Here is a 24,043-nt window from a genome sequence, read left to right on the forward strand (position 1 = left end):
TTTGGTTGAAAAATCCGACAGGTATTAATTTGGTATAGACCAAGGTATTACATTTCATGAACTTCGATGTACACTCAAAGGTAAAGTTGGATACTAACTTGCAATTGCACCAAATTCACTGGTTTATTACTTAATAGTTAATACGAGCAACGATTTGTTCACTGACAGCCATTTGTTTGGGTTTGAGCATCGCTGTCAATTTTCTTCCTTTTTTTGTGTCGCCTTTCTTCACAAGCCCGACTGATACAAAGCACGACCGAACCAATTATCTCTCTGCGTTGTGAATCACAAATCGTGTAAAAAAGATTTCTGCCGTAGGCGAAGATATGTCAATAATCTAATTGGATTTTTTGCGATGCATATTTGTTTGTAAAGCTCAGTTGTGTTTTTAGTTTGTTGAGCTGTGCTTGTTGTTGAAAAACAACAATTCCAATGTGTCAAGTTTTTGATTGTTTTAATCTGAAATACTTAGTTTAAAGTTTGCAAAAAGGTGTATTGCATTTGGCAGGAGAGGCATAATAATTTTAGTGCTACACAAATGACGTAATTCTTTGCAATACGTTGGTTTAGTTGTACCGAAATACATAAAAGACTTTTACGAAGCCATAATATAGTGTACATACGATATTAGTGCAAAAGCGATAAAAATAGCTACATTTTGTTGGATTTAGAGTTTAAATATATTTTACTGGTAACGGTTTAACTTTAAGTTTTAAATGAAAGCCACATTTAGATTCGACATATTATACTTCGGTTCTATTTATTTGGAAAAGCTAACAACAGATTTTACAACTAGACATTTGCGCTTAAAATTGGTTTGTATACATACAGGCATAAGCTAGAGTCGTTTTATAGAAATAATAATCATGTGGAAAATTTTGGTTTTACTATTTACTGGAATCATCGGATGTGCGGAAGGTATTTGTCCAAAGGAGGATTTTAGCATCGCTCCTCAACCTTATACAAGTAAGATTAGTTAAATTATTCAGCGCGAAATGATACATGTGTTATCTAAGATGTAAGCTGTAGTGTTCACGATTTAACAGCTTAGGCGACGAAGTAAAACGCTTATCTAAAGTAAGGACAAACCTACCCAAAGTTTTACATAAACTTACGTTAGTTTTGCCCACTCTCTTAGGTTTATTTCACCATTTGCCTTGTTAAATTCATGGTAAACTTAAAAACCATGGAATAAATGAAGCGTATAGTAAATAACTTTCCATGCAGTGTTTAGGATCTTTATTAAATGAAGTATAGAACTTCAGACAGTCTACACGTTTTTAGGGGAAATAGCTTTATCTCTGTTTTGATCGTTCGCATGCTCATAACATTCAAGTACGCAATAGCTATGGGGAAACGCCTAAACTCATTATATATGCGTCAAAGCAATTTTAAGCGGAAAATCCACGCTATAATAAAACGGTCTCAAAATAGACCGCGCTTATATGACGAAGAAGATAGAACGACAGCTAGATGTCTGCTACTAATGGGTATTTCGGCTTGTTTTTTTTTCTACCAATCTGGCGATCCCCTACTGACCGGCTGATTCGGTATAGCGCCTTCAATGGGCCTGGCGTACTGTGATTTATATATGAGTGTGCCGTGATCGCTGGTCTGCATAGACGCTTCAGGGCTGATCCCAGTTATGAATTTATGTTCATCTTAACTGATACTGGTCAATCTGGCGATCCCCTACTACGAAGCTGACATGTGCAGCATACGAGGCAGGCAACGGTGCTTGTGATTCGACTTTCGGCGGATTCTCCACTGAGCCTGTGTAGCTCAGTTGGTAGAGCGCGAGTCCCGGAAAGACTCCTGTCGTGGGTTCGAATCCCACCGCAGGCTAGATTTTTCTAGCCTACGCCTTGCCATATGGTGGTGAATGCTTGGTGACCGGCTGATTCGGTATAGCGCCTTCAATGGGCCTGGCGTACTGTGATAAACTAAAATTGCACGACATATTTGGTTTCAGTTTTAGTTGATAAAAATTAATGTTTTTAATCTGATATTTTTATGCTGCATTGTAGTCTACAAACAATACTTAAATACACAAAACGAAGCTTTTCTAGAAATATCAACATCATTTAAATAAAACAGGCTAATTTTAAAAGATCAGCATTATCAAGAGCGATATTAAACTTTTTATGGCCACTTGAATGAGTTTAATAATTAGCTTGGCAGTCCGTATGCGTAGTTAACGCGTATACTTTGAGGGAAATTCCCCTGCCAAAACGTGAACGTACTAGCAGCTTCAAAACATGCTAATGCACTTCCCGACAACTAATAGCGCGTTTATGCCTGACTAAATAGAAATTAGCCTGATTTTGGCTCGGAAAAGTGTATTTACATTTCATAGGTTTTGTATTAAACGCCAACGACCTAATTAATCAATTACTTCTAATGAATTTCTGCCTGCAAATTGATTGTGCATTAAAAAGCTGAATTTATTGACTGCCTTTATTTATAAAATATGTCCCCGACAACTCATATGAATAAATCTCTGTTTTATTTGCTTGCAACCAACTCGAAGTTATTGCTTAAAAGCAAATTTTATAGTTGAATATAAAGCTTCATTTTTTAAATTAAAAAATGTCTTTGATATTATTTGCTGTTTTCTAATTACAGAACCTGAAAATCTCTCAGTGTGCGAGAAACCGTACCGCGATCCCAACTGCACCTGTCCTTCTTCAATGTTCGAATGCGAATGTCACAAATTTGGTCGGTGTAAACAACCAGGATGCATTAAGATGTCCAGGGTAAACAACTGGTCGAATGACTGTGAAGATTGGAGTGACGAGTATAATCAAGTTTGTCAAGAAGGCTGGTTTCAGTGTGACTGTTTTAACACTACTTGTAAAGGCAAACGTAGTTGTATACCAGACAATCGCCTATGTAATATGGAGATGGACTGTTTGGATGGCAGTGATGAATTTAACTGCTCTTGTCCAGCTAGTAAGTTCGAATGTGATTGTTACAAAACAAACAACTGCAGTGATGGCAATCTACACAACAGCTGTCTGCCAAAAAGTAAACAATGCAACGGAGTTGACGACTGTGGAGATTGGAGTGATGAGTTTAACTGCACTTGTCCTGTAGATCATTTTCAGTGCGATTGCTACAAAACAGAAAACTGTGATGAGAATAAAAGTTGCATCAACAAAAACAAAGTATGCGATGGTAGAAATGACTGTGGAGATTGGATTGATGAGGCTAATTGCACTTGTCCAGCTGATAAGTTTGAATGTAATTGTTTTAAAACAAACAACTGCACGAACGGTTACAACTGTGTTAGCATTGACCTGCAATGCAATGGAAAGAATGATTGTGGAGATTGGAGTGATGAAACTAATTGTACTTGTCCAGCTGGTACGTTTCAATGCGATTGTTATGGAACAAAGATCTGCGAGAACAAATTTGGTTGCATCAAAAACGAACTACAATGCAATGGACAAACAGAATGTGGCGATTGGAGTGATGAGGTTAACTGTACTTGTCCAGATCATAAATTTGAATGTGATTGTTACAAAACAGCCAACTGCACAAATGGATTTGGTTGTATCCAACCTGATTGGCGATGTAACAAAATAAATGACTGCGGAGATGGTAGTGATGAAATGAATTGCACTTGTCCAGCTAATCAGTTTGAATGCGCATGTGTTGGTACCAAACAATGCATTGGTATGGAGGGAAGTTGTATCGATCGATCTTTGTTGTGTGATGGAAATCATGACTGTTTTGATGGTAGCGATGAGACACATCACACATGTAACTGCTCTGGAGTTTACTCAAGATGTCCGTGTGATACTGGTACCAAACATTGCCCATCTACTGGCAGATGCATACCTTTCGACTGGTTAGGTGACGGAGTAAAAGATTGTTCTGATGGCAGTGACGAAATTTGCTCAGTATCAAGCTTTACATGCCAGTCTTGTACAATGTTTGTCACAACTTGTAAAGGTGTAAAACATAATAACTACCTTGTCTATTCCCCAATTCCGCCAGTGTGCACTACTGTAATGCAACCATCATGTGCTGATAACATTAATAATTGCACAACTACAACAGGTTTATGTGTGTCTACGGAATGCGAAACTCCACAAACATTTTGCTGGGAAACATTTGTTTGTGAAAATGAACAGATTACTAATGTCAACGACTTCTGTGACTTAATTAATAGTTGCAGTGATAACAGCGACGAAATTGTAGAGGGATTTGGATTTAAATGTTCTGGTTTAACTAGACAAGGTGTTTGCGTTTTACCACAAGTCAACGTCTACGATTCCGTGGCTCAATGTTCTGATAAATCTGATCTCTGTTTTGTCAACGGACAGTTTCGATGTTTTCAGTGCTTAGATAAGAAGTTGATCATATCACCCAAGCAAGTTTGTGACGGAATAGTGGATTGCTTTGATTTGTCAGATGAGTGTTTGTGTTTGAATCAAAGTTTGTGTAACGATATTAGAGGTTCCTGTCAATCCAATCAGATGTATTGTGAAAACAACACTGTATGTTCAGTTCAAAGTGGAAAGTTGTGCAATGCAAGTGTGCAATGTGTTGATCAAATTAACACAAAATACTGTTCGTCTCCAAACAACTTTCGACAGACTCAGTGTTCGGCAAACATGGATCGTGAAGCATTCTGGAGTTCGAAAGACTACAACAAATTTTTAAGGCCTTGGTTTGATACAGTTTCTATCTGGTCTCAAAATATCATAAAAACATTTTGTGCAATATGTGATGGAGTTATCATGGACGATATGTGGTTGACAGGTGAATTGGATTGTCCTGATAGGTTTTATTGTTTCTCAAATGGACAGATTAGCATCAAAAGGACCCAAGTGTGCGATGGTTCAAATGACTGCTCCGATGGCTCTGATGAAACAAAGGAACTTTGCCAAAACAGTCGGTATTATTGCAAAACAAATGAGAAAATTTCGATTGACAAGAAAACACTTTGTGATGGTGTCATAGATTGCGACGATGAATCGGATGAATTTAAATGCCGTTGCGAAGAGAAACGATTTTATTGTACAAATCAGCAGCCATTGTCTATTCAAAAGAAGCTAGTACAAAACGGTATACAAGACTGTTCGGACGGAAGTGATGAATGTGTGAACTTGGTTGGGGACGCGTTTGCAGATGTCAATGAAATGATTGCCAATCAAGTATATCGAGCAATTTTCTGGATAACAGCGGTAATAGCCTTAGCGGCAAATTTGTTTGTGTTCATTACAGTTAGTTACAGCTTAACAAAAGTAAAAAAGAGCAAAAAGGGATTTATCAACACAAGTGTTTTTGTTTTGAACTTATGTGTCTCTGATTTCCTCATGGGAGTTTATCTGCTTGTAATTATAGTGCAATCAACCAAATTTTCTGGCTCATACTGTTTGTTTGACAAAGAATGGAGATCAAGCAGCATGTGTTCAGGACTTGGAGCTCTTGCAGTCTTTTCTTCTGAAGCATCAGCTTTTACTATGACAGCTATGACCACATTTCGCCTGCTATCAACCATTAAACCTTTAATTAATCGAACTGTCGGTGTCCGAAGAATTCTCTTGATAGAGTTGTTTTGCTGGATTTCAGCTGTTATTTTGGCAACCGTTCCTTTACTTCAGGTCACTTCGGAATATTTTGCACATGGTGTTTGGTTTCCTAATTACATTTTCGGAAACGATTTTGTTTCCAGAAAAAACATATCACTTCTTGCTGAAAGAGTTACCAATGTCAAACCAGAGGGTTGGAGCAATGTAAAACACACAATTAAGGAAACATTCCCTCATAATATAATCAGGGGAGAGTTTGGATACTATGGTGACACCAGCGTATGCATGCCACGTTTATTTGTAAGGGTCAATGAATTCGCTTGGGAATATTCAACTGTTCTCATCACAATCAACTTCCTCATGTTCGGCTACATGGTGGGTGCCTATATCTACATTTACAAACAGAGCAACCGCATGAAATCTTCCCGCAGCTCTGATGCTAGCACCACGATGCAAAAGAGAATCGCAAGGTTGATTTTGACCGACTTCTGTTGCTGGATTCCAATTTGTGTCATGGGATATTTGAGTGTCGGAGGAATCAAGATGCCACCAGATGCTTATGTGTTGAGTGCTTGTCTGTTACTTCCAATCAACAGCGCCCTTAATCCTTTGATCTACTCAAAATCAATTGAGGAGCATTTTGCGAGAGCAAAGAAAAGCTTGAGAAAGAAATTATCATCACTTCGGGATTTGTTTAGTCGTGCGTCCAATTTAGCTGTGAGACACAATGCTGATAGACCACCACGAGAAGCTAACAGAGTAGTGGAGATAGTTAGATAAAAATCGCCAAATACTCTTTGTACATTATAGTGCGCCAGGCCTATTAAACTATAAATTGATATGACATCGCTTTAGCATTGTCCCGTTATTGATAAATTTGTCATTACATAGGAAAGACTGAATTGGCGATCCCCAAATACAAAGCTGGCATGTGCAGCATACAAGGCAGGCGACGGTGCAATTTTCGACAAGCTTTTTACCAAGCTCGTGTAGCTTACTTGGTACTGCTCTAGTCCCGAATAGGCTCCTGTAGCGCGTTCGAAACCCATAGCAGGCCTATGCAGCATGTTTAAATGCTTAGATGAACTATTTTATTCCGTATGGCTTTTTTTCTAGGCCTGGCGTACTAAGGTTTGTACATAAATGTGCCATCATCGCCAATCTGCTTTTACTTTAGGGGCTGATCACAATCGTAACAATTTAATTGTCAAATCGAAAAACGCACTAACAAAACAGTGCAGTCATTTTTATCTTTTTTGTTGAATGCATTGATATCACATGTTATACATGGAAACCTGTTGGAATGCAATTTGTATAATCTTTATTGTATCGGTCCCTGTATGACTTGGAAATTTGATACCATTAATATATTTTCTACAACGTCAATTTTTCAATGTTTTCCGAAAGATTTAAAAAAATACAATGTCGTTATATTATGTTACAAACCTCTTGTATTTGCCTCAATTGCATTTTTGTCAACGCCACTTTGTAACAAATGCCTTTTGAGAGAAACTCATGGTGCCATGTTTACCATATTATCTAGTTTTTGATTTTCTGTACAAATGTGTAAGTGTTTATTAACGTTAAAAAATGTCTTTCGATGTTGTTTTGCAGTTAAAAAATCCGCGTCTTAAAGTATTAGACCAACTTTAACACATTTTTAGCCTGTTATTTGTGTTTATTTTTGCAAAAAATCGAAAAACAAAATGTTAATCAGTATAAGTAAAGCCATTTCAGCGACATTTTTAAACAAAATGTTAATCAGTATATTTTTTAAACAAAATGTTAATCAGTATATTTTTAAACTTCGCCCGGTCTTTGAAAACTATATTTATTTGTTTTATGCAAATGAACTTTATTGTAACAAACCGAAAATCTCCCGTAATTCATTTTAATGTAAAAGATACCTAGCATCAAAGTTTGCTCGTTAGATAGAGCCCCAGAGCAATTTTTGTCCAGACACTTTGGGCTGCGCATTTCATATGCATGTGTATGTATTACATTTTATTTATTTTTGCTGCTGCACATTTTTGCTTGTTCGTTGCAAATAACAGATTACGTTTACAAATGAATGTTTTAAATCACATTTTAATGCCATAGCGAATGCAAAACACTAAGAAAAGGAATCAATTCTGGTTTATTACAAAAATTAACCAGACAAAAGTTTTACGTATACGAAAAGCGTTCGTTTGGACACAGGCTTCAACGTGCAAAGTCGTGCATTCAACAAGCGCTATGGTTCAATAAACGAAGACCGTTAGGAAACCCACTTCATGTGTGCAAAGTCGTGCATGTAATAAGCGATATAGTTGACTGCACAAAGCCCGTTAAGTAACCGTGCAAAGTCATATATGTATAACAAGCGCTAAGGTTCAACGTACGAACTCGTAAGGAAACCGCTGTAACCTTGCAATAGTCTGCATGTAACAAGCGCTGTGGTAGACTGCACGAAGCTCGCCGGGAAACCCGCTGTAAGTGTATAAATTCATAATTTTACAAGTGCAATGGTTGACTGTAGAAGGCAAGTAAGAAACCCGCTTTAAGCGTGCAAAGTCGTGCATCTTAAACCAGCGCTATAGTTAACTGTACGAAACTTGCTCTTTAGATATGGGCAAAGTTTTTCTTGGCGCACCAAAGTCGTGAACTTCGCTACGCATTATAACCTTAGATAGCCTCTGGCACTACTGGTTGAGCGACAAAGCACCTGCAGGTCAGTGTATCAACTTATCTTCAGGCTGTGTTCGTCAATAGGTTAAAATGAAGAGCGTTTTAGATATTTTGCGCTCAAATGAACAAATAGGTCAAGTAGTTACTTATTAGATAGTCATTTTTACATGCCAAGCATATGTCTTATGGTAAATAAAACAGTATCAGTCAAATTGTACTAAAGAAATTGCCCATGTAATTGGGTAAATGCTATTTTGCTTGGTATTTGTCTGTAGTAAGGATTACTTTGCATTTCGTGGTCTATTGAAAGAATATTGGAAAACATTTTGTGATTGTGACGTTGCCTGGCACTGTGGATACCCGAAATGAGATTGCATGTTTTTTTGCAAATCGGGACAACTCAATTCAAAAGTGGTTTGTAATGTTTAGATTTTTTGGTTTCAAATTTAGGGCCATACATAAAATACCAACAAAAGTAGTAAATTGGTTCTTAATGTGGTGGTTTCGATTTTAGACATTTAACAAATAAACAACGCACTTACAGCAACCTTATGTATTTGATAAATATCTAACTGAACGTCCACCAGCATATTTATTTTAGCTTTTACCGTTTGTTTTGTAACTGTTTTCATGTAAAAGGCAATCACTTGATGTAACACAAAACTGTTGCATTAATTAACAACTCACATACATACTATGTTATGATTTCGAATCTAAGTTCAAAACCATTGTAATGTAATTGTACGCAAACAGCGATAATATATTTTAAGCGCAATTACAAAACGTATAAAGTCATCTTCTTAAACGCAGATTTACATAATATATAAAGATTGCAGTTTAAAATGCATATGGCTAATGCAAACCGCAAAGAGAAGATTTATTATTTCGACAATTTTAACTTTTAGTATAAATTCAATCAGGCTTTAAATATTAGGCAGATTACTCTGTAATTATAATAGTTCATGACGTTTACAGCTAGTTACACGATTAACGGTTTTCAAAATCCTAACCAGAAACAAATAAACCAATATATTATTATAAATCGTAACATTTCTTGTGTCATTTTTAAATGAAATGTCGAAACGGTATGTGCATAAACTTGTGTCATTCCTAAATGAAATGTCGAAACGTTATGTTTTACATTAATATACTGGCTTGTTGGTTTGCAACTAGCGTTCTTAAAATATGGTTCCAAAAAGTCGAAAATCTTGAACCAATTCCCATCGCCCATTGCAAACCAAAATTCCACACAAAAGTTTTCTTTTTTTTGTCTAATCCGCGTTTGAATACCTTTCAACGCTTTTCAAGCCTCCCATGACTGGAGCATTACGAAGCTGTCAACAGGCAAAGAAACCAGATCAAACATCAAAGCATTCAAAGCGAACCCATTCTGAGTAACGACCGGCGGCACTGCCTTGCAAAAATAAACAGACCTAAAATTAAGTCACGCTTGAGTTCGCGCGGCGTTATGCTTGACTGGACATGCACTAATGCCTTTTTTGTTGTGGTCGTTTTGATTTGAAGCTTATTGGTTGACAGATTGGTATGGAAATTGAAGAAAAAATGTTCTTTTTTTGCAAAAACGTAATTTCTAAACCAAGGGTGTAGTATCTTTTTGTTGTTGTAGGCATCACGGGTTCTTATTTCAATTACCGCCGCCAGTTTGTCCACTGAGTCTAAGTAATCAGTATAGAAACATCTACTGGGCTTGTAATATCAAAACAATTTATCATTTTAAGACAAAAAATGTTTGAAAGCAGTTTATCATAGGCCCAATATACATTACATATATATTACAAATATGCATACTTGTTTTTGGTCGCCTTTATGAACCTCTGCCAAGAATGGTAAACTGATATGGACACTGCAACACAGGAGTACAAAATTGAAAATACCTTTTTTACCACAAAGAACAGATTGTTAAAACGTTGTACATCAAGAACAGGCATCTCGGCCGCCGACTCATTATAGGCATTTCCTTATTTCCTGTCTTTTATAAACCAAATCGCCCAGGTGTTTCGTATACAATTTCATCCATGCCTTTATGACCATTGATATAGTGCTTAATGCTAACTTGTTATATAAAGGTACGACATATGCGTACTCAACAAGTAATTTCGGGGGTTTTGTACGTAGTAAATGTATATTTCAACCATCGCCATTCTGATTGTCAATTTAGAAAATATATGTGTTTTTACATAACATGGACATGTTTGTTAAAATTAGTTAATTTTTGTAATAGCAGGATTTTTTAGCTTGAAACATTACCAAAATGTTCGCAAAAAGATAATCATTATACTTAGTCTGATTTCGCCTAGCACATTTTAAAATGCAATCACATTACTTAACAATACGTCAAAAACTTTGTATCGACCTACAGAACCTTTTTCATCTATTTCACATGCGCCAATGATTTCCTTAAGCCGTAGAAAAGGTGAATAGTTACAGATTTCAAGCCTACAGCGTCGTTACCTAGTTTTTATTTTTTCTTGCCGCCGTTCCGCCCTGATGCGTCTCAGCCTGTCACGCTTAGCTGCACATCTGATTCTCTCTTCATTGTGACTCAGAAATGCTGTGGAACTTTTTTCTTCGTTGAGCGCCCGGTTTTTTTGACAATTCGTTGTAACTGGAGTTAGTTACAGCATTTTTTGGAATGTTTGTAGTTTTTATTGCTGATTTTTGTGTGATTTTTATTTGCAGTTATTAGATTACGTTTATTAGCTTTCGTCGTTGTGTATATTCTTGTCTGTAATTTTTGTACTGTTTTAAATACGTAAGTGTTTAGTTTGTACAGCAAATGTCATACGATTTCCAGTGTAGCATGTTAGGTGTCTTAAACTTGTTTGGGTCAATTAATCGTCCTAAAAATTCTGATTGTAGCTCTGTATGCTGTTTTTTAGCTTATTATTCTACTGTAACTTGTTTGTAGGTTTCACTCAAGACGTCCACATGTGTTATGTTAAATGCGATTACCGTAGTTGTCAATACTTAATGGGTGTAAATGTATGCAGTGCTAGTTTGTACAAAAGTAACAAACTGACTTATTTGCTAAATAGGTAACATTTTGGTTAAATAGCTGATTTAAAACAACTTTGCCATTATGCAAAGACGCGTATATAACAAGCGCAAGAAATTATTTTTGTTTGTTTTTTGTATCAAACGAAAGGGTTTATTAAGCGTGCAAAACGGGTTTGTTTTATGCAACAAGCGCTATAAATGACTACAGAAAGCTCATAAGAAAGCCGTTTAAAAGTTGAATTCAGTGCATGTTGCAAGCGTATTTGTTTGTCAGCAGTAAAATAAGTTAAGAATGGCTTGACTACGTAGATAAATTACTCAGTTTATTTTGCAAAGCCCGTTAGCTGTCTGTCTGGTGTATTATCAACGATGCGTGAATGCACCTAGCTCTGTGCACAAAAATGTGGAAACCAAAACGAAAACAGTTGACCTCCTAACCGCGCTGTCAAACCCATGCTTGACTAAAGCATAAATAACACAGCATTTCTATGCACAAATCTCAATCTTAGACGATTGCTACGTAACCTGATACCATTGGCCCAGATTTTCAATTGCACATGAATTTTTTTCAATGGCCGTGCGACGGTCTTAATTTCCTGTGATAGCCCTTTCCAGACGTTCACAAGCCTGTATTTTATTAGCCTTTGTCTAACTCGCGTGCTTTAATTGATTGTCTGGATAACAGGTGGCTCAAGGACATGGGACTTGGTCATGTAGTTTTCACACAAGAATCAGTCAGTTAGGTTTTATTTATATTTTATTAATATTCTAGACTACTGCATGTTTAAAGCGGGTTTCGTAGCAAGCTGCGAGCGGTCAACCATAGCGTTTGTTACATGCGCGATTTTGCACAACTAAAGCTGTTTTTTAGTGAGCTATGTGAAGTTAACCATAGCTATTGTCACATGCGGGACTTTGTTCGCTTAAAATGGGTTTTTTAACGCGCTTCGTTCAGTCAACAATAAACATATAAAGCGGGTTTCCTATCAATCTATGTGCAGTCAACTATGGCCCTTATTACAAACAAGAAGCGCGTTAGGAAACAGCATGCAAAAAGCATTTTGTCGCAAAAATATGACGATATTGTTATTAGCTAAAAGTTCACTTTTTAAACAATCAACAAAATTTGTAGCTCTTCCAGCCGTCTTTATTGTAATATGCCGACGTTTCGATGTCCCATACGAGACACCTTCATCAGAGTAATGACATACAATGAAAACACGGAGTTGTTTATAACTTTTTAAACAATTTTTTCTGCAGTTTATGTCCTTTTACATTTTAGGGGTTTTTTGCCTTTGTTCATTAACTTTTGCCGTTCTAAATAACTTGTTAAGTTATAAACAAGATGCCGCTGCATTGAGCAACCAACTTCGATCAACCATGTCGTGCTTAGCTTTCCTTGTCTGGAATATCTCAAGGCTCCCTGCGTCGGCCCATGGACTGTCTATTCTGACACTTTGAAGCGTTTTCGATATTTCGTAATTAGATTAGAAACGATTGAAGTACTCGAATGGGTCAAAATTTGAATTTTGTTACTCATTTTGTTTCCATGAAAAAGTTATAAGTTACCTTCTTTATATCATTAGTTTGAAAATTTTGTGTTTTGTGATTGCAAATTATTATAATGAACCTTTGAGATCAGCGTTCATAACTGGGATCAGCCCTGAAGCGTCTGTGCCGACCAGTGATCACGGCAAATTGTTGAATAATTTAACAAAGCTAAGTGATGTTTTTAACTCAAACTGCATTGTTTCAAATTGAGGTTATAAATCTTTTTTGAACTTATTATTAGAATTTGACAAATATAATTGAAGTATATTAACCTTCTTTTAGCAATAAGAGCTAGGGGCTAAAATCTGGTCATTCATTTATTTAGGTTTTTAAATGTAGGGTTTTAGTAATTAAATAGGCGTTCATGATATGGAAAATATCTCGCACCAGCCTAAACACATTAAAATACAGGATAAACAGGATATTTTCTACGAAAAGGAACTTAAATCCGACATCAATCAAGTTTACGACGACTCGCCGGAATTCGGTGTTCAAAATCCCGCCAAACATATTTCGAAGTCCCCCAACAGTGACGACGAATCGCTAGTTACATCAACAACTGAGGGAGATTACCAACACGCAAGGTAGGGAATATAATTTACCGTTGGCAGTGGTGGGATTCCAACCCATATCTTAAAATGTTGATTTTATGCTGACAATCACCTTTAAGACTGACTTTTAATAGAACATCATCCAGTGAAATTCAAAGCCCTGTTACGTCGTCAGGACGTCATCAACCTGCAATTCCACGTCAGCAAGGTCGGCCAGCCGGTCGAGTGACGTCACAAACGGAAACGGCAGCCGCAACAAGTACAACGTCATTTGGTAAGTGAAGACAAAAATAATTTACATTTTGGGGCTTCTGGTAAAAAAGGAAACATTAATGTGAAAAAGTCAGCAGTTTGATGAATGCTTTTTTTCCTAAATATTGTCACTTTGGGTTAGGTACAACATATGCTTTATGTTGTAAATGTTTAGCTAATCGGAACTTGGTGTTCTGACATTTGGTTACCTTGCTGTAGTGTAGAGTGTAGTAGGAGACTGTGTAGCTTGATCAGTAGGTAGTGGGTTCAAACCCTATCTTAAAGTTTGTCTTTTCTGTAAATTTATTACATGCTGTGTGTGTGGGTTTATGCTAAGACTTTTCTTGCTTTGTATGAATGTATTACATGCTGTGTATGTAGGTTTATGCTAAAGAAAACACGTTCACTATGAATTGCATAAAATTACAGTGTATTAATCAGTAATAATGGAATCCAAAAAAGAACCGTTAAACGAAACATTGATATATGCTGTGCCCCACAAACAGGCATCTATATATTGTTGTTAAACATGCGTACTGTGTACCTATAGCCTAGTGGTAAGATAGATATACATAACATTTGCAAAACTTCCTGAAATTTGGGTCAGGTCACAATGTTTATAGTGACGAAAGATTTTTTCTATTGTACTTGAGTTGGAATACCTAACAGTTTATTGATTCACTTTTGTGACTGAACTGGAAAATTTCTTTGAGATTAAAATAGATTCTCAAATTTTTCCAAGTTCTTATTTTGCCACAAAAGTTTTTCTTGAAACCGCCGCATCACGCTATGTATTTGTAAAAGTAAAAATTATCCAATCGAAGCAGTCACCTCACATTTGCGATAAAACCGCCACGCCAAGATTTTTCTGTTTAACAAAACCACCACTTGACTTTGCTGCATCTGTGAAGTTGCGTTGTAGATCGCTGTAATACCCATGAACGTAATTATGGGTTGCAGGCGTATGCATAAGTGGCCCTTGGTGTAAGGTACTACTTTAAAATACATTTTGTGCTTGGAGTTGTAATAAGCTCGGAACATTATTTTTCGCTTTGGAGTTTTGTTACACTCACGGCAATTCACGCTAAAAATGGGCTTACAAATGAGCTTCATGCAGTTGACTGTAGCGCTTGTTACATGCACGACTTTGCAAGTTCGAAGCGGGTTTCCTAACGAGCTTTGTGTTGTCAACCACAGCGCTTGTTACATGCACGACTTTGCAAGTTCGAAGCGGGTTTCCTAACGAGCTTTGTGTTGTCAACCACAGCGCTTGTTACATGCACGATTTTGCAAGTTCGAAGCGGGTTTCCTGACGAGCTTTGTGTTGTCAACCACAGCGCTTGTTACATGCACGACTTTGCAAGTTCGAAGCGGGTTTCCTAACGAGCTTTCTGCAATCAACCATAACGCTTGTTACATACACGACTTTGCAAATTTGAAGCAAGTTTCCTAACGAGCTTTGTGGAGTCAACAATAGCGCTTGTTACATGCACGACGTTGCAGGTTTAAAGTGAGTTTTTAACGAACTTTCTGTAGTCAACTTTTCACTTGTTCATAAAGGTATAAACACAAACTACCAACTAACATTTTTACTTTAACACGTAAACTATTTTTGTCATTTTTAAAAGGGTGGTGTATCGAGAAAATCATTGGTCGTTTAGTTGCGCCTAAAATGGCTTAAATTTGTCCAAATTGCCCTTTCCATGAAACACAGCAATCTAATATCAGTACCGCACCTCCGGCGGGCTCGCAACAGTTGACAAAAAAACCTCAAGACTTATTGCCATTACAAACTGACCCAAGCACGAAGCAGACTTAACTTCAGTCTGCAACTGGTATCTCCAGGAAAATTGCTAAAAATCCAACTAGATCTTAGGCATCGTCTCACCTTGCAGCTGCACTTGTGTTTACAAGTTATAGTTAAGCTAGTCCATGCGGTTTTAAGCCGAAGTTGCTCGCCGAGTGATAAATGTATTCAATGAAAGCTATTGTAAACAGTCTTTACTTTAATAAGGTATTGATTGATGGCGCTGCGGGTGACGTAACAAAAGCGATTTGTGACGTAATAATCGGTTTATCGCGGTTTGTTAATTGTGGAATGCTTTGATTGTCTCAAGTTTTTGGTTGTAATAAAAGGCTGAAATTTGGTAAAAAATGTATCATACTACGTAGCATTGTTTTATCCGTTAGTTATGACTTACTTAAACGACGAACATTTTGGAGTAAAATAGAGCCTGAGAACCTCCTGTTTAATTGATTTTTTGCGAAAATTAACCATTAATTGTCCTTATAGCTCAATTAGATATCGTTTTTTTGCACTAGATTAAACCTAAAACACGTAAACAAAAATGTGCCGTGATTATTAGATTGCATAAACGCTTTATGGCTGATCCCAGTTACACATTTATGTTTATCTTAACTTAAAATTAGAAGGAAAAAACATTTTACAGTGTTTTTCGCAAAATAATTCAAATTTTAAGATGATTGATTGCACAAACGCACCAAGGCCGTTCCCTCGCCCTCTATATAAACACGAGTTGTTTTCACCATCAACTGCCGCCAAGCAGTACTCATTAACTTCGGAAAAGTTAAACAGAATTTCAGCAGATTTTTCTGTAACTTGACATCTAGTAAAAGTCAGGTTGTTTTATGTTTGTGCGAACTTTTTCAGATTTTTTTGTCTTCGCAATATTATTATATGTAAACATTTTGATGAAAAAATATTTAGGTTTAACTCCTTTTGTTTTGTACCGAAGCACGTTTCAAACCATTTTTTCCTATAAATTGGAGGAACTGGCTTTTTCTAAACAATAATAATTATTATTATAAGATTACTGCTAAAATTTAGTAACAGTAATGTAATACAAATTGGATTTCAAATTTGCAAACTCGTAGTTATTGGTTAATTATAAGTTTATTGTTTTTATAATTTAAAAACTAAGCACCCATTCTTATTCACTACGTGTTTTGTTTTGTAATTTTCGATTTAATCTTGTCAGTTTTTGGTCCTTTTAGAAATTCTGCTGCAAATTTCGTTGCTTTTTTCAGCAAATCTAGGTTTCCGTTTTCGAAGCGAACTCTCTCTAGCAATGTAACGTCATCTTCTGTGCGTTAGTAATTTAAAACCGCCTCCCTCAGTGCGCTGCTGCCCCCCTCCCCAAATTTGCCGACCGCCGTGAAATTGGTAAATCGCGAGTTTTTCTCTCCGCGAAGAATCCCATAGAAATTTTTTTATTAATATTTGTTTGCAAAGTTTTCTGGAATCCTGCAAAAAAATTCGTTAGATTTTGTTTCAAAAAAGATCGTATTCAATAGACTTTGCTTATGACGGTGGCATTAAATCAAAAAGTCATTTGCTCAGTGAAGCTTACATATCTTATTGTATAGGTAAATCAGTTAATACAGGCGTACATAGATATTTAAGTCGGAAAAGGGCTTAACAGTACTAATATCTAATTTTGTTTAATTTTGTTGCCACAAACAGTCTTAACCACCATAAAAAAATTGTAAATAAATTATTATTCAAAAACTTCAAATGTTTCGTATTTCACAATGCAAAACGCTATGCAAAAAAAAACTGGTTAATCAGACCAACCGATATTGGTATTTAGTTAACTAATTCGAATTGTCACTTTTATTATTGCAACTGTTGTACTCCATACAATTTTGTACTTCCCTATTTAGACAACAAATGTATCAGATACGCTTCGTTGGTTTCTGTTACGGTCTGTCGGTTTTAACCATCGCAAGTCTAAATTATTTCCCTAGAGGCTATGTTAGCCACCCTGGTATTAAATTTGCTGTCAAGCCGTTACCGGTATTACCATGAAAAGTTGGTCACAAATGTAAAAATCTAAAATCTCGCGTGATAGAAAACGATATGTACTCTTCACACTATATTACAAATTGGTACATGACAATTTAAGCTTCATACCTTTTCCATGATATCATTTTGATACTTATGGCTGCTTCAAAATGACACGCCTACTGAAGTGCGTAAATTCCGTCAAATGAAACTGTTAGTTTTGTGTTCAAGAAAACAGGCATATATGGTGTGGTGTTCGTATTTGCAACTAAATAGCATTGCAGTTATGAAAAGATAGGGTGATCCTAGTTACATATATTAATTTCATTTACAGGTTTCAAGTACAATTTATGTGGAGCTTTTACTGTTTGGTTACAGTTAAAACAATCGTGCAATTTCAAACTCTTGGTTGCGTTTTTTTATAATCCTTACAAAAAGCCTTTAAACTCCCAAAACGGCAAATGTAAACAAACTACATTTTTTGACGGTTTCTCTTTAAGATGTCCATTGTCGAAACTTGTACATCTTTCAAGACTTCAGCTTGACTTCATGTATTATGTCTGCCGACGAGACATTAATTACTTTTAATAGCCGGCTGCTGTCGTCACAATGACCTTGCACTCGACCTTCACGTGCTTAGGCCTTTTTCCCGCGCAGTGTAAGCTTTAATTGTAGCTGTTATGTTGCCGGATTTGTAACAGTTTTTTTCTTCAGAAATCCGTTTTAGGAAATTGAGTCGTGCATCTAAAATTGTTATGGTTGACTGCGTGAAACTTGCTTGGGAACCCGCCTTAAGCGTGCAAATTTGTGCATGCAACAGGCGCTATGGTTGACTGCGCAAAGCTCGTTTGGAAACTCACCTAAAATACAATGCATTTGATTTCTTTTTAAAGTTTTGACAAAAAATATAGCACTTGTTGCATGAACAAATTTGCACGCTTAAGGCGGGTTTCCTAACGAGCTTTATGCAAAACACAAAATTACAACGCTTTTGATAATAATAATTCATTGACTATATATAGCTATAGGTGTTCTGTTAAGCATGGGCTAGAAGTTGTTTTTTGATGTAACAAGAACAAATTTAAGGAGTTTTATCCTTTATTTGTTGTCTGGTAAGTTAATAGCATTATAGTGTTTGCTTTGTGGCGACCACCGGTATCGAAATCAAACGGATTTTTCTTGTTCCGTTTATCCTATTTGTAAATTTTTAGTAGCAACTCTCGGTATTTTCGTCCAGATTAGTTCGGCTTCTGATGAAAGTGTCACGTTTTTGTTGGTTTCTTTGTTAAAGAATGTTGATGGACAACAATTCATTGGTCGTATAGTCGTAAGATTGTTGTTTCCAGTCCCACACCCAGCCTGAAACCTGCTACAAATCATTTAAATTCATCTTTAAACTAGTTAAAAAGATTTAAACTCTACAGAGTTGTAGAAAGCCTAAATAGGGACACAAACCTCGCACTAATTCAAAAGCAGAAGCCCGATTCTCAAATTAAGTTGGAATAATACCTTTTATATATACCCGAATTTTTAGAATTCGAAGATGAAATCGGGATATATATATGCCTAGTGATATGTCAGGCGCGAATCAAGCCTGTTTTATTGAACCTGGAGCGTGAACGCGGCCCGAACCCTAACCGGAAAGCTTTGCCTGACTTATAAACTAAAACTACTACATAATCAAAAAACGTTCCAACTTAGACCTCAAAAGCAATCAAAATTTTACCTTCAGAACAAAGAATTTTTTCCACCAAGGATCGCATTACAAATTTGATTTTGCGGACTCCCTAGCATCACCTAACGGTAACCTCAATCGCGTGACATGGTGTGCTTATACTTTCGGCTGTTTATCGCTGCTTGAAATCCGTGGATTTAAAACCCTTTGTGTGTTGGCCTTACCACGAATCATTCCCTATCCGTCCTGATACACGAAAGTGTATATGGTCATAGGGTTGAACCGTTTTCTGTGCTAAGCGAAAATAATATGTGGTTTATATGTTAAAATGTGTTTTTGTCACAAATATAACTTGCTTGCTTTTCTTTGTGAGACAGATTACCCGAACTTGTGGTCCATTTATCATTTAGATGTTTCTGTGCTCTGTCCCAAAATACTGGTGCAAACCCCACTTTTGACATCCAATATTTCTACTATGGGTGTATAACCAAGTTTGAAGTTGGAACCAAAATGGCTGTAGGTTCTAATCCCATCTCTTGTTTTGGTTTCTGACAAGATCACTCAACAATTTTGTAATATATAGATTTATTTCATTAAAAAGGCAACATTCTACCAAATAATTATATTCGAATAAGCTACAAAAGAAATCATAGTACGCCAGGCGTGTTAAAGGCGTTATACCGAACCAGCCGATCACCAAGCATTTCCATTTTTGAGTGTGCTGTAATCGCTGGTCTGCATCGACGCTTCAGGGTCCCAGCTATTAGTTTACATCTTAAGTTTCAGAAGATGCCCAATATCGAAGTGAAAAAACAGTAAAAGAATTAGGACTATACCAAAATTTTCATTCTACTGATTCGTAGCAACGACTTTATCCATCCTCTATATTAGGTTTCTGGTGAATTTGGAATATGTAACTTATAATACACTAGGGACAACTGTTCATGTGTCCAAATACTCTTTAAATAGTCTATTTCGACGGACTAATAATGAGGCTAGCAGTTTTAAGGCCGACAAACGAATCGCATTTTGGTTTTTACACCATGGAGAGAAATATGACACAAACAAAGGTTTTCTTTTACAATTTCTAAATTTCATTCCTGAACTAATCCCATGGAATGGTAAACGGTCTACGCCGCCCTTGTGGGACCAAAAGGTTCTTCAGGTTACTGGTCTATCGCCTGCTTGAACTAAGACTCCTGTCTGTTTAGCTAAACAACACTGAATTATCTATGCTTGCTAGATAGTTTTTTTTCCTGTTTTGTTTGTTACGTGGGGTTTTAACACAGGAAAATGTTGGCATTTTTAGGCTAGGGTAACTTGTTTTTACGTTTAAACCGATATAAGTTTTCTGATTTAAAAAAAATATATTATGGGTTGCAAGTCTTTAAAACTATTTCATAATTACCAACGTCGGTGTAAAAATGAAGCTGTTTTTCTGAAAAAAAGAGACAAATACAAACCGTTTTTGACTGAATCATTTGGTGCCAAATTAATTAATTGATTTGACGTTGTGTTTTTGGTAAAGGCACTTTTTTTCGTTTTGGGCCTTACTTTAATTGTGAAAATAAAGATTTCGGAATATTCGTTTTCATGTTTAATAGATCATACGAATCTTTAGGGTCACAAATGTTTTGAAATTAAAATACTTCAAAAATAATTCAACTGTAATTGGGATTAACCAACAACACCTTAAATAATAACCTAAAAAATTCGACCTTTATTTGACCTCCATCGGTACATTACCCACAATACATTTCTATCATCGGCACCGGTTGGCGCTCTGACATGCGTTTGTGACGTCACAAACGTGATTGAATACGTAGAGGCGGACCACCCATGTCGAATGAGCCACAAGGCTGCCTCTGGCGAAAACCAAACTGTAACGCTTTGCCTAAATCTTCTCTTCTCAGCCAGTCGTTAAAATTCTGCCGTGCTCTTATGGCTTCAGAAAGTCATGCTTTTGTTTTTGGACTCCCCAATTGGAGTTTAAAGTTGATTGACACCAGTTTGTGTGTTGTGTTCGGTGCTAAGCTGTACATCTGTGTTAGATGAGTTTCACTGTTTAGTCTGAAAGCAGCGTACATAAAAAGTCAGTCTGTAATAAGTGTTCAGTCATTTGTTATTTGAGTATTGTGTATTTCAGCAAAATACTGGCTGTCTGGGACACTAACAAAGCTATTCACATTTATTGGGCTCAAAGAATTTTGGTTTTAAATAAGTGTTCTCTCGAAAGAGAAGCATACTGTTTTGAGTCAGAAATAGTTTAGTTTTTTTATGTTATAAATGTTTGTTTCAAAAAGAGCGTTAAAGATAGGAAAGATAGAATAGGAAAATCGTCTCTGATTTGCACTTAAGTAAAAAGAAACGTTTTTTTGTAATTCTTTGTACTAGCAATACTGATTAAAAAAAAAGTTTAACAAAAAAGAGTTTTTTTGAAATGCTGTAAACTACGATTATCAAGTCACCATTTCCGTGATTTGTGACTGCAGTCTATGATGTCACAAACATGCCGTTGTTACTTCGCCTAGTGGAGCGTGTAATTTTTCGACATCGGCAATAGCAATTGAAAAATTATGTGTTTGAAATAGGTAATTTTTTTCATACATTTGTGCAAAATGCCCCACTGGTAAACACATAATTTTCTAATCACATGCGGACATTTGCTATAGTTTGACCAAGTATTGCTCATCCAGCAGTTTTGTAAAAGACAAATTTGTCTTGCAAGTTATGTCATTATCCTGATGAAGGCGTCTTGTATAGGACGTCGAAACGTCGATTGTTTACAATAAAACTGCTGGATGAGCAATACTTGATCATACATTATGCCTGGCAGCAATAGCTTATTTCATTTGCTATAGTTCCCTGCATAAAGCTCAAAAACCCGCTGGACAGTAATATACAGAAAAAAGCGTATTTACAAAATCAGCGATGCCGAATCATTTTTGTTGTTTTGTCAATTTTTGTCTCTTTTCTTCATTCAAATCGTTTCAAATATCTTTGAAATCAACACAACATTTAAGCATAGTGAAGTATACGTTTACATCTTTCGACACACACGAAATCCCACGGTATTCCAACCCAATGTTACGTAAGACGTGTAAAGCCTGTCTTGAAAGGCTTGGTCGATCTGTAACGTAAACAACACACCGTAATAAGGTGGTTATAAACAGGGCGGTCTCTGTAGAACATGTAATAGCCCTATCCCTACCAGCAAATACAGTTACTTTGCTTCAGGCAGTGATCTCTAGTTTATATATGGGGTAGTTTTGATTGCTACTTTTCGTTTGTACATTTAGATAGGTTTAAAAATGACAGACTTAGGAAGAACTAGTTTTGATTTAACATCTGTTGTAAGATGGTTTAAGTTGGTTGCATTGAGGACTGTTTATGATGTGGCTTGGCTGCGATGATTTCAGATGTTATATAACGATTAGATATTTTTACATGTTTTTTTTTAAATATAAATGCTAAATAAGTATTAAATAAGCTAAAAATAGGCAAAAATTCTTGTTTTAAAAAGCGTTTAGCAAATTACGTTAGTTGACTGCAAATTTGTGAAATATTGTGTGTTTGCATAGTAGTAAAAAATTTAGCTGGTGTGTTAATTACCTGGTTTAAATTAAAATTTAAGAAGAAAAATTTGAAATAAATTACAACGTACAAACCGGGTATAGATCAAAATTCGTTTACTCACTCGAAACAATATTCTAGGGATTGAAATAGTGAACCGCAGAAATTCAATTTTAGATGAAGTTATTTCCTGATAAGAATATGTACAACAAGATTAGTCTAATCTGATAAAGCATGACATAAAATTTCAGGTTTTTTCTATCACTGACAAGCGGGTTTGGGGACAAAAACTATTTATCCCCAGAATAATCAGTTATTGTCGATTTATTAACAGATACCCACTAAAGCGTAACGACAGGCGCCATAATATCCTCCCAGAAGTCCCTGTCCAGACGCTGAACCTTTCTTGACCCCCGCACCCCTAAAATAAGTTTGCCCTTTCTTTCTCACCTCGATGGGCGAATGTCAATCAATCTCAATTGTTTTAACAATTATTCAGTTACTCCTTTATAGTAACAAACCTCATAGGTGAATTCATCAAATCTGATGAGTTTCTTTTGCTAGTTAAGATAAAGTGATTTAAAAAAGGTCAGAAACGAAAATTGTATAATGTAAAATATTGTTAGTTATTTTCGTACATAGTGTATTAGTATTGCTGTTTTGCATCCATACATAAGGATTAAATACAGATATTGGGGAAGTTATCTTAAAATTCTTCTGATTTGAGAAAAGAAGTTTGAATAAGCAAGCAAACAGAAGACTTGTAAAAGAAAAAACTTTATGAAACAAGCAGTTTATTGAGGCATTAAATAAAGTTAATGCTTAAGATAAAGAGACTAAGCAAATTAAATGAAAACAGAATGAAGCAAGAAAAGACGCTAGAGGCGTACAAAAGGGGTTATGTTAGGATTGAGTAAAGCAACTAAATATGACTTCAAATCAGATAGAAATTTAACTAAAATGAATATTAACTTTTTCAGGATATCACTTAAGGCAATTAAACGACTTTTTAACACAGTGTAGCTGCAGTGTGTTTAGCCAGATCCACCAATTGTGTAATCCCCAAAATTGCAGCTAATTCCGACTCGGTGAGTGTTTTAGTGCAATTGAGTCGCAACGTTTTTTCTTCACCTAGCGAGATAAACTCTCCTCAACTCAAATCAATTAAGTCAATCAAGTTTTTGGTTTCCCCTTTAAAGCATGAGTAATATTTGTGCAGTTCTCCTTTAACAGCGCTCTCCGTGGAATTTGATTCCGGATTTGTGAATGAAGTTTTTGTAATGAGATAGCGTTGATGGAAAAGGGCGCAATGGTTTTTTGGTTCCTTCGTGGGTGGTTCAGTGCAAAAGGAGGTAGATTAACTTTTTGTTTTTCAAATCACGAAGATGGAATTTTCAGAGGGTGATTT

At 36.1% G+C, this 24,043-nt stretch overlaps 2 protein-coding genes and 1 non-coding gene across 3 annotated transcripts in view; all 3 read left to right on the plus strand.

Annotated features, from left to right (window-relative positions):
* Positions 1 to 866: 866 nt before the first annotated feature.
* Positions 867 to 6,891, plus strand: LOC145219306 (uncharacterized). Its single transcript, XM_080086685.1, has 3 exons — positions 867 to 966; positions 2,626 to 3,222; positions 3,265 to 6,891. Exons 1-3 carry the CDS (start codon positions 867 to 869, stop codon positions 6,321 to 6,323), a joined length of 3,756 nt encoding a protein of 1,251 aa, XP_079942811.1. The 3' UTR covers positions 6,324 to 6,891.
* On the plus strand, positions 1,772 to 1,845 carry Trnas-gga (transfer RNA serine (anticodon GGA)). The gene has a single exon. It is a non-coding gene; the product is annotated as a tRNA-Ser (tRNA).
* Positions 6,892 to 10,657: 3,766 nt separating the features above from the next.
* LOC145218326 (transcriptional activator GLI3-like) overlaps positions 10,658 to 24,043 on the plus strand; it is a 39,523-nt gene continuing 26,137 nt past the window's right edge. Inside the window, exons 1-2 of the mRNA XM_080085733.1 lie at positions 10,658 to 13,363; positions 13,465 to 13,604. Coding sequence (XP_079941859.1) covers positions 13,149 to 13,363; positions 13,465 to 13,604 — 355 coding nt within the window. The 5' untranslated portion in view covers positions 10,658 to 13,148. The remainder of the gene's footprint in view (positions 13,364 to 13,464; positions 13,605 to 24,043) is intronic.

Source organism: Phallusia mammillata, chromosome 3, assembly GCF_965637545.1.
Source record: "Phallusia mammillata chromosome 3, kaPhaMamm4.hap1.1, whole genome shotgun sequence".
Lineage (NCBI taxonomy): Eukaryota > Metazoa > Chordata > Ascidiacea > Phlebobranchia > Ascidiidae > Phallusia > Phallusia mammillata.

Excerpts from the sequence above, each read along its gene's own strand:
- LOC145219306 (XM_080086685.1), top strand. The coding sequence starts at position 867 with ATGTGGAAAATTTTGGTTTTACTATTTACTGGAATCATCGGATGTGCG. Across the intron at positions 967-2,625 it reads CGCTCCTCAACCTTATACAA|AACCTGAAAATCTCTCAGTG; the intron begins GTAAGATTAGTT and ends TTCTAATTACAG. Across the intron at positions 3,223-3,264 it reads TGATGAGGCTAATTGCACTT|ACTGCACGAACGGTTACAAC; the intron begins GTCCAGCTGATA and ends TTAAAACAAACA.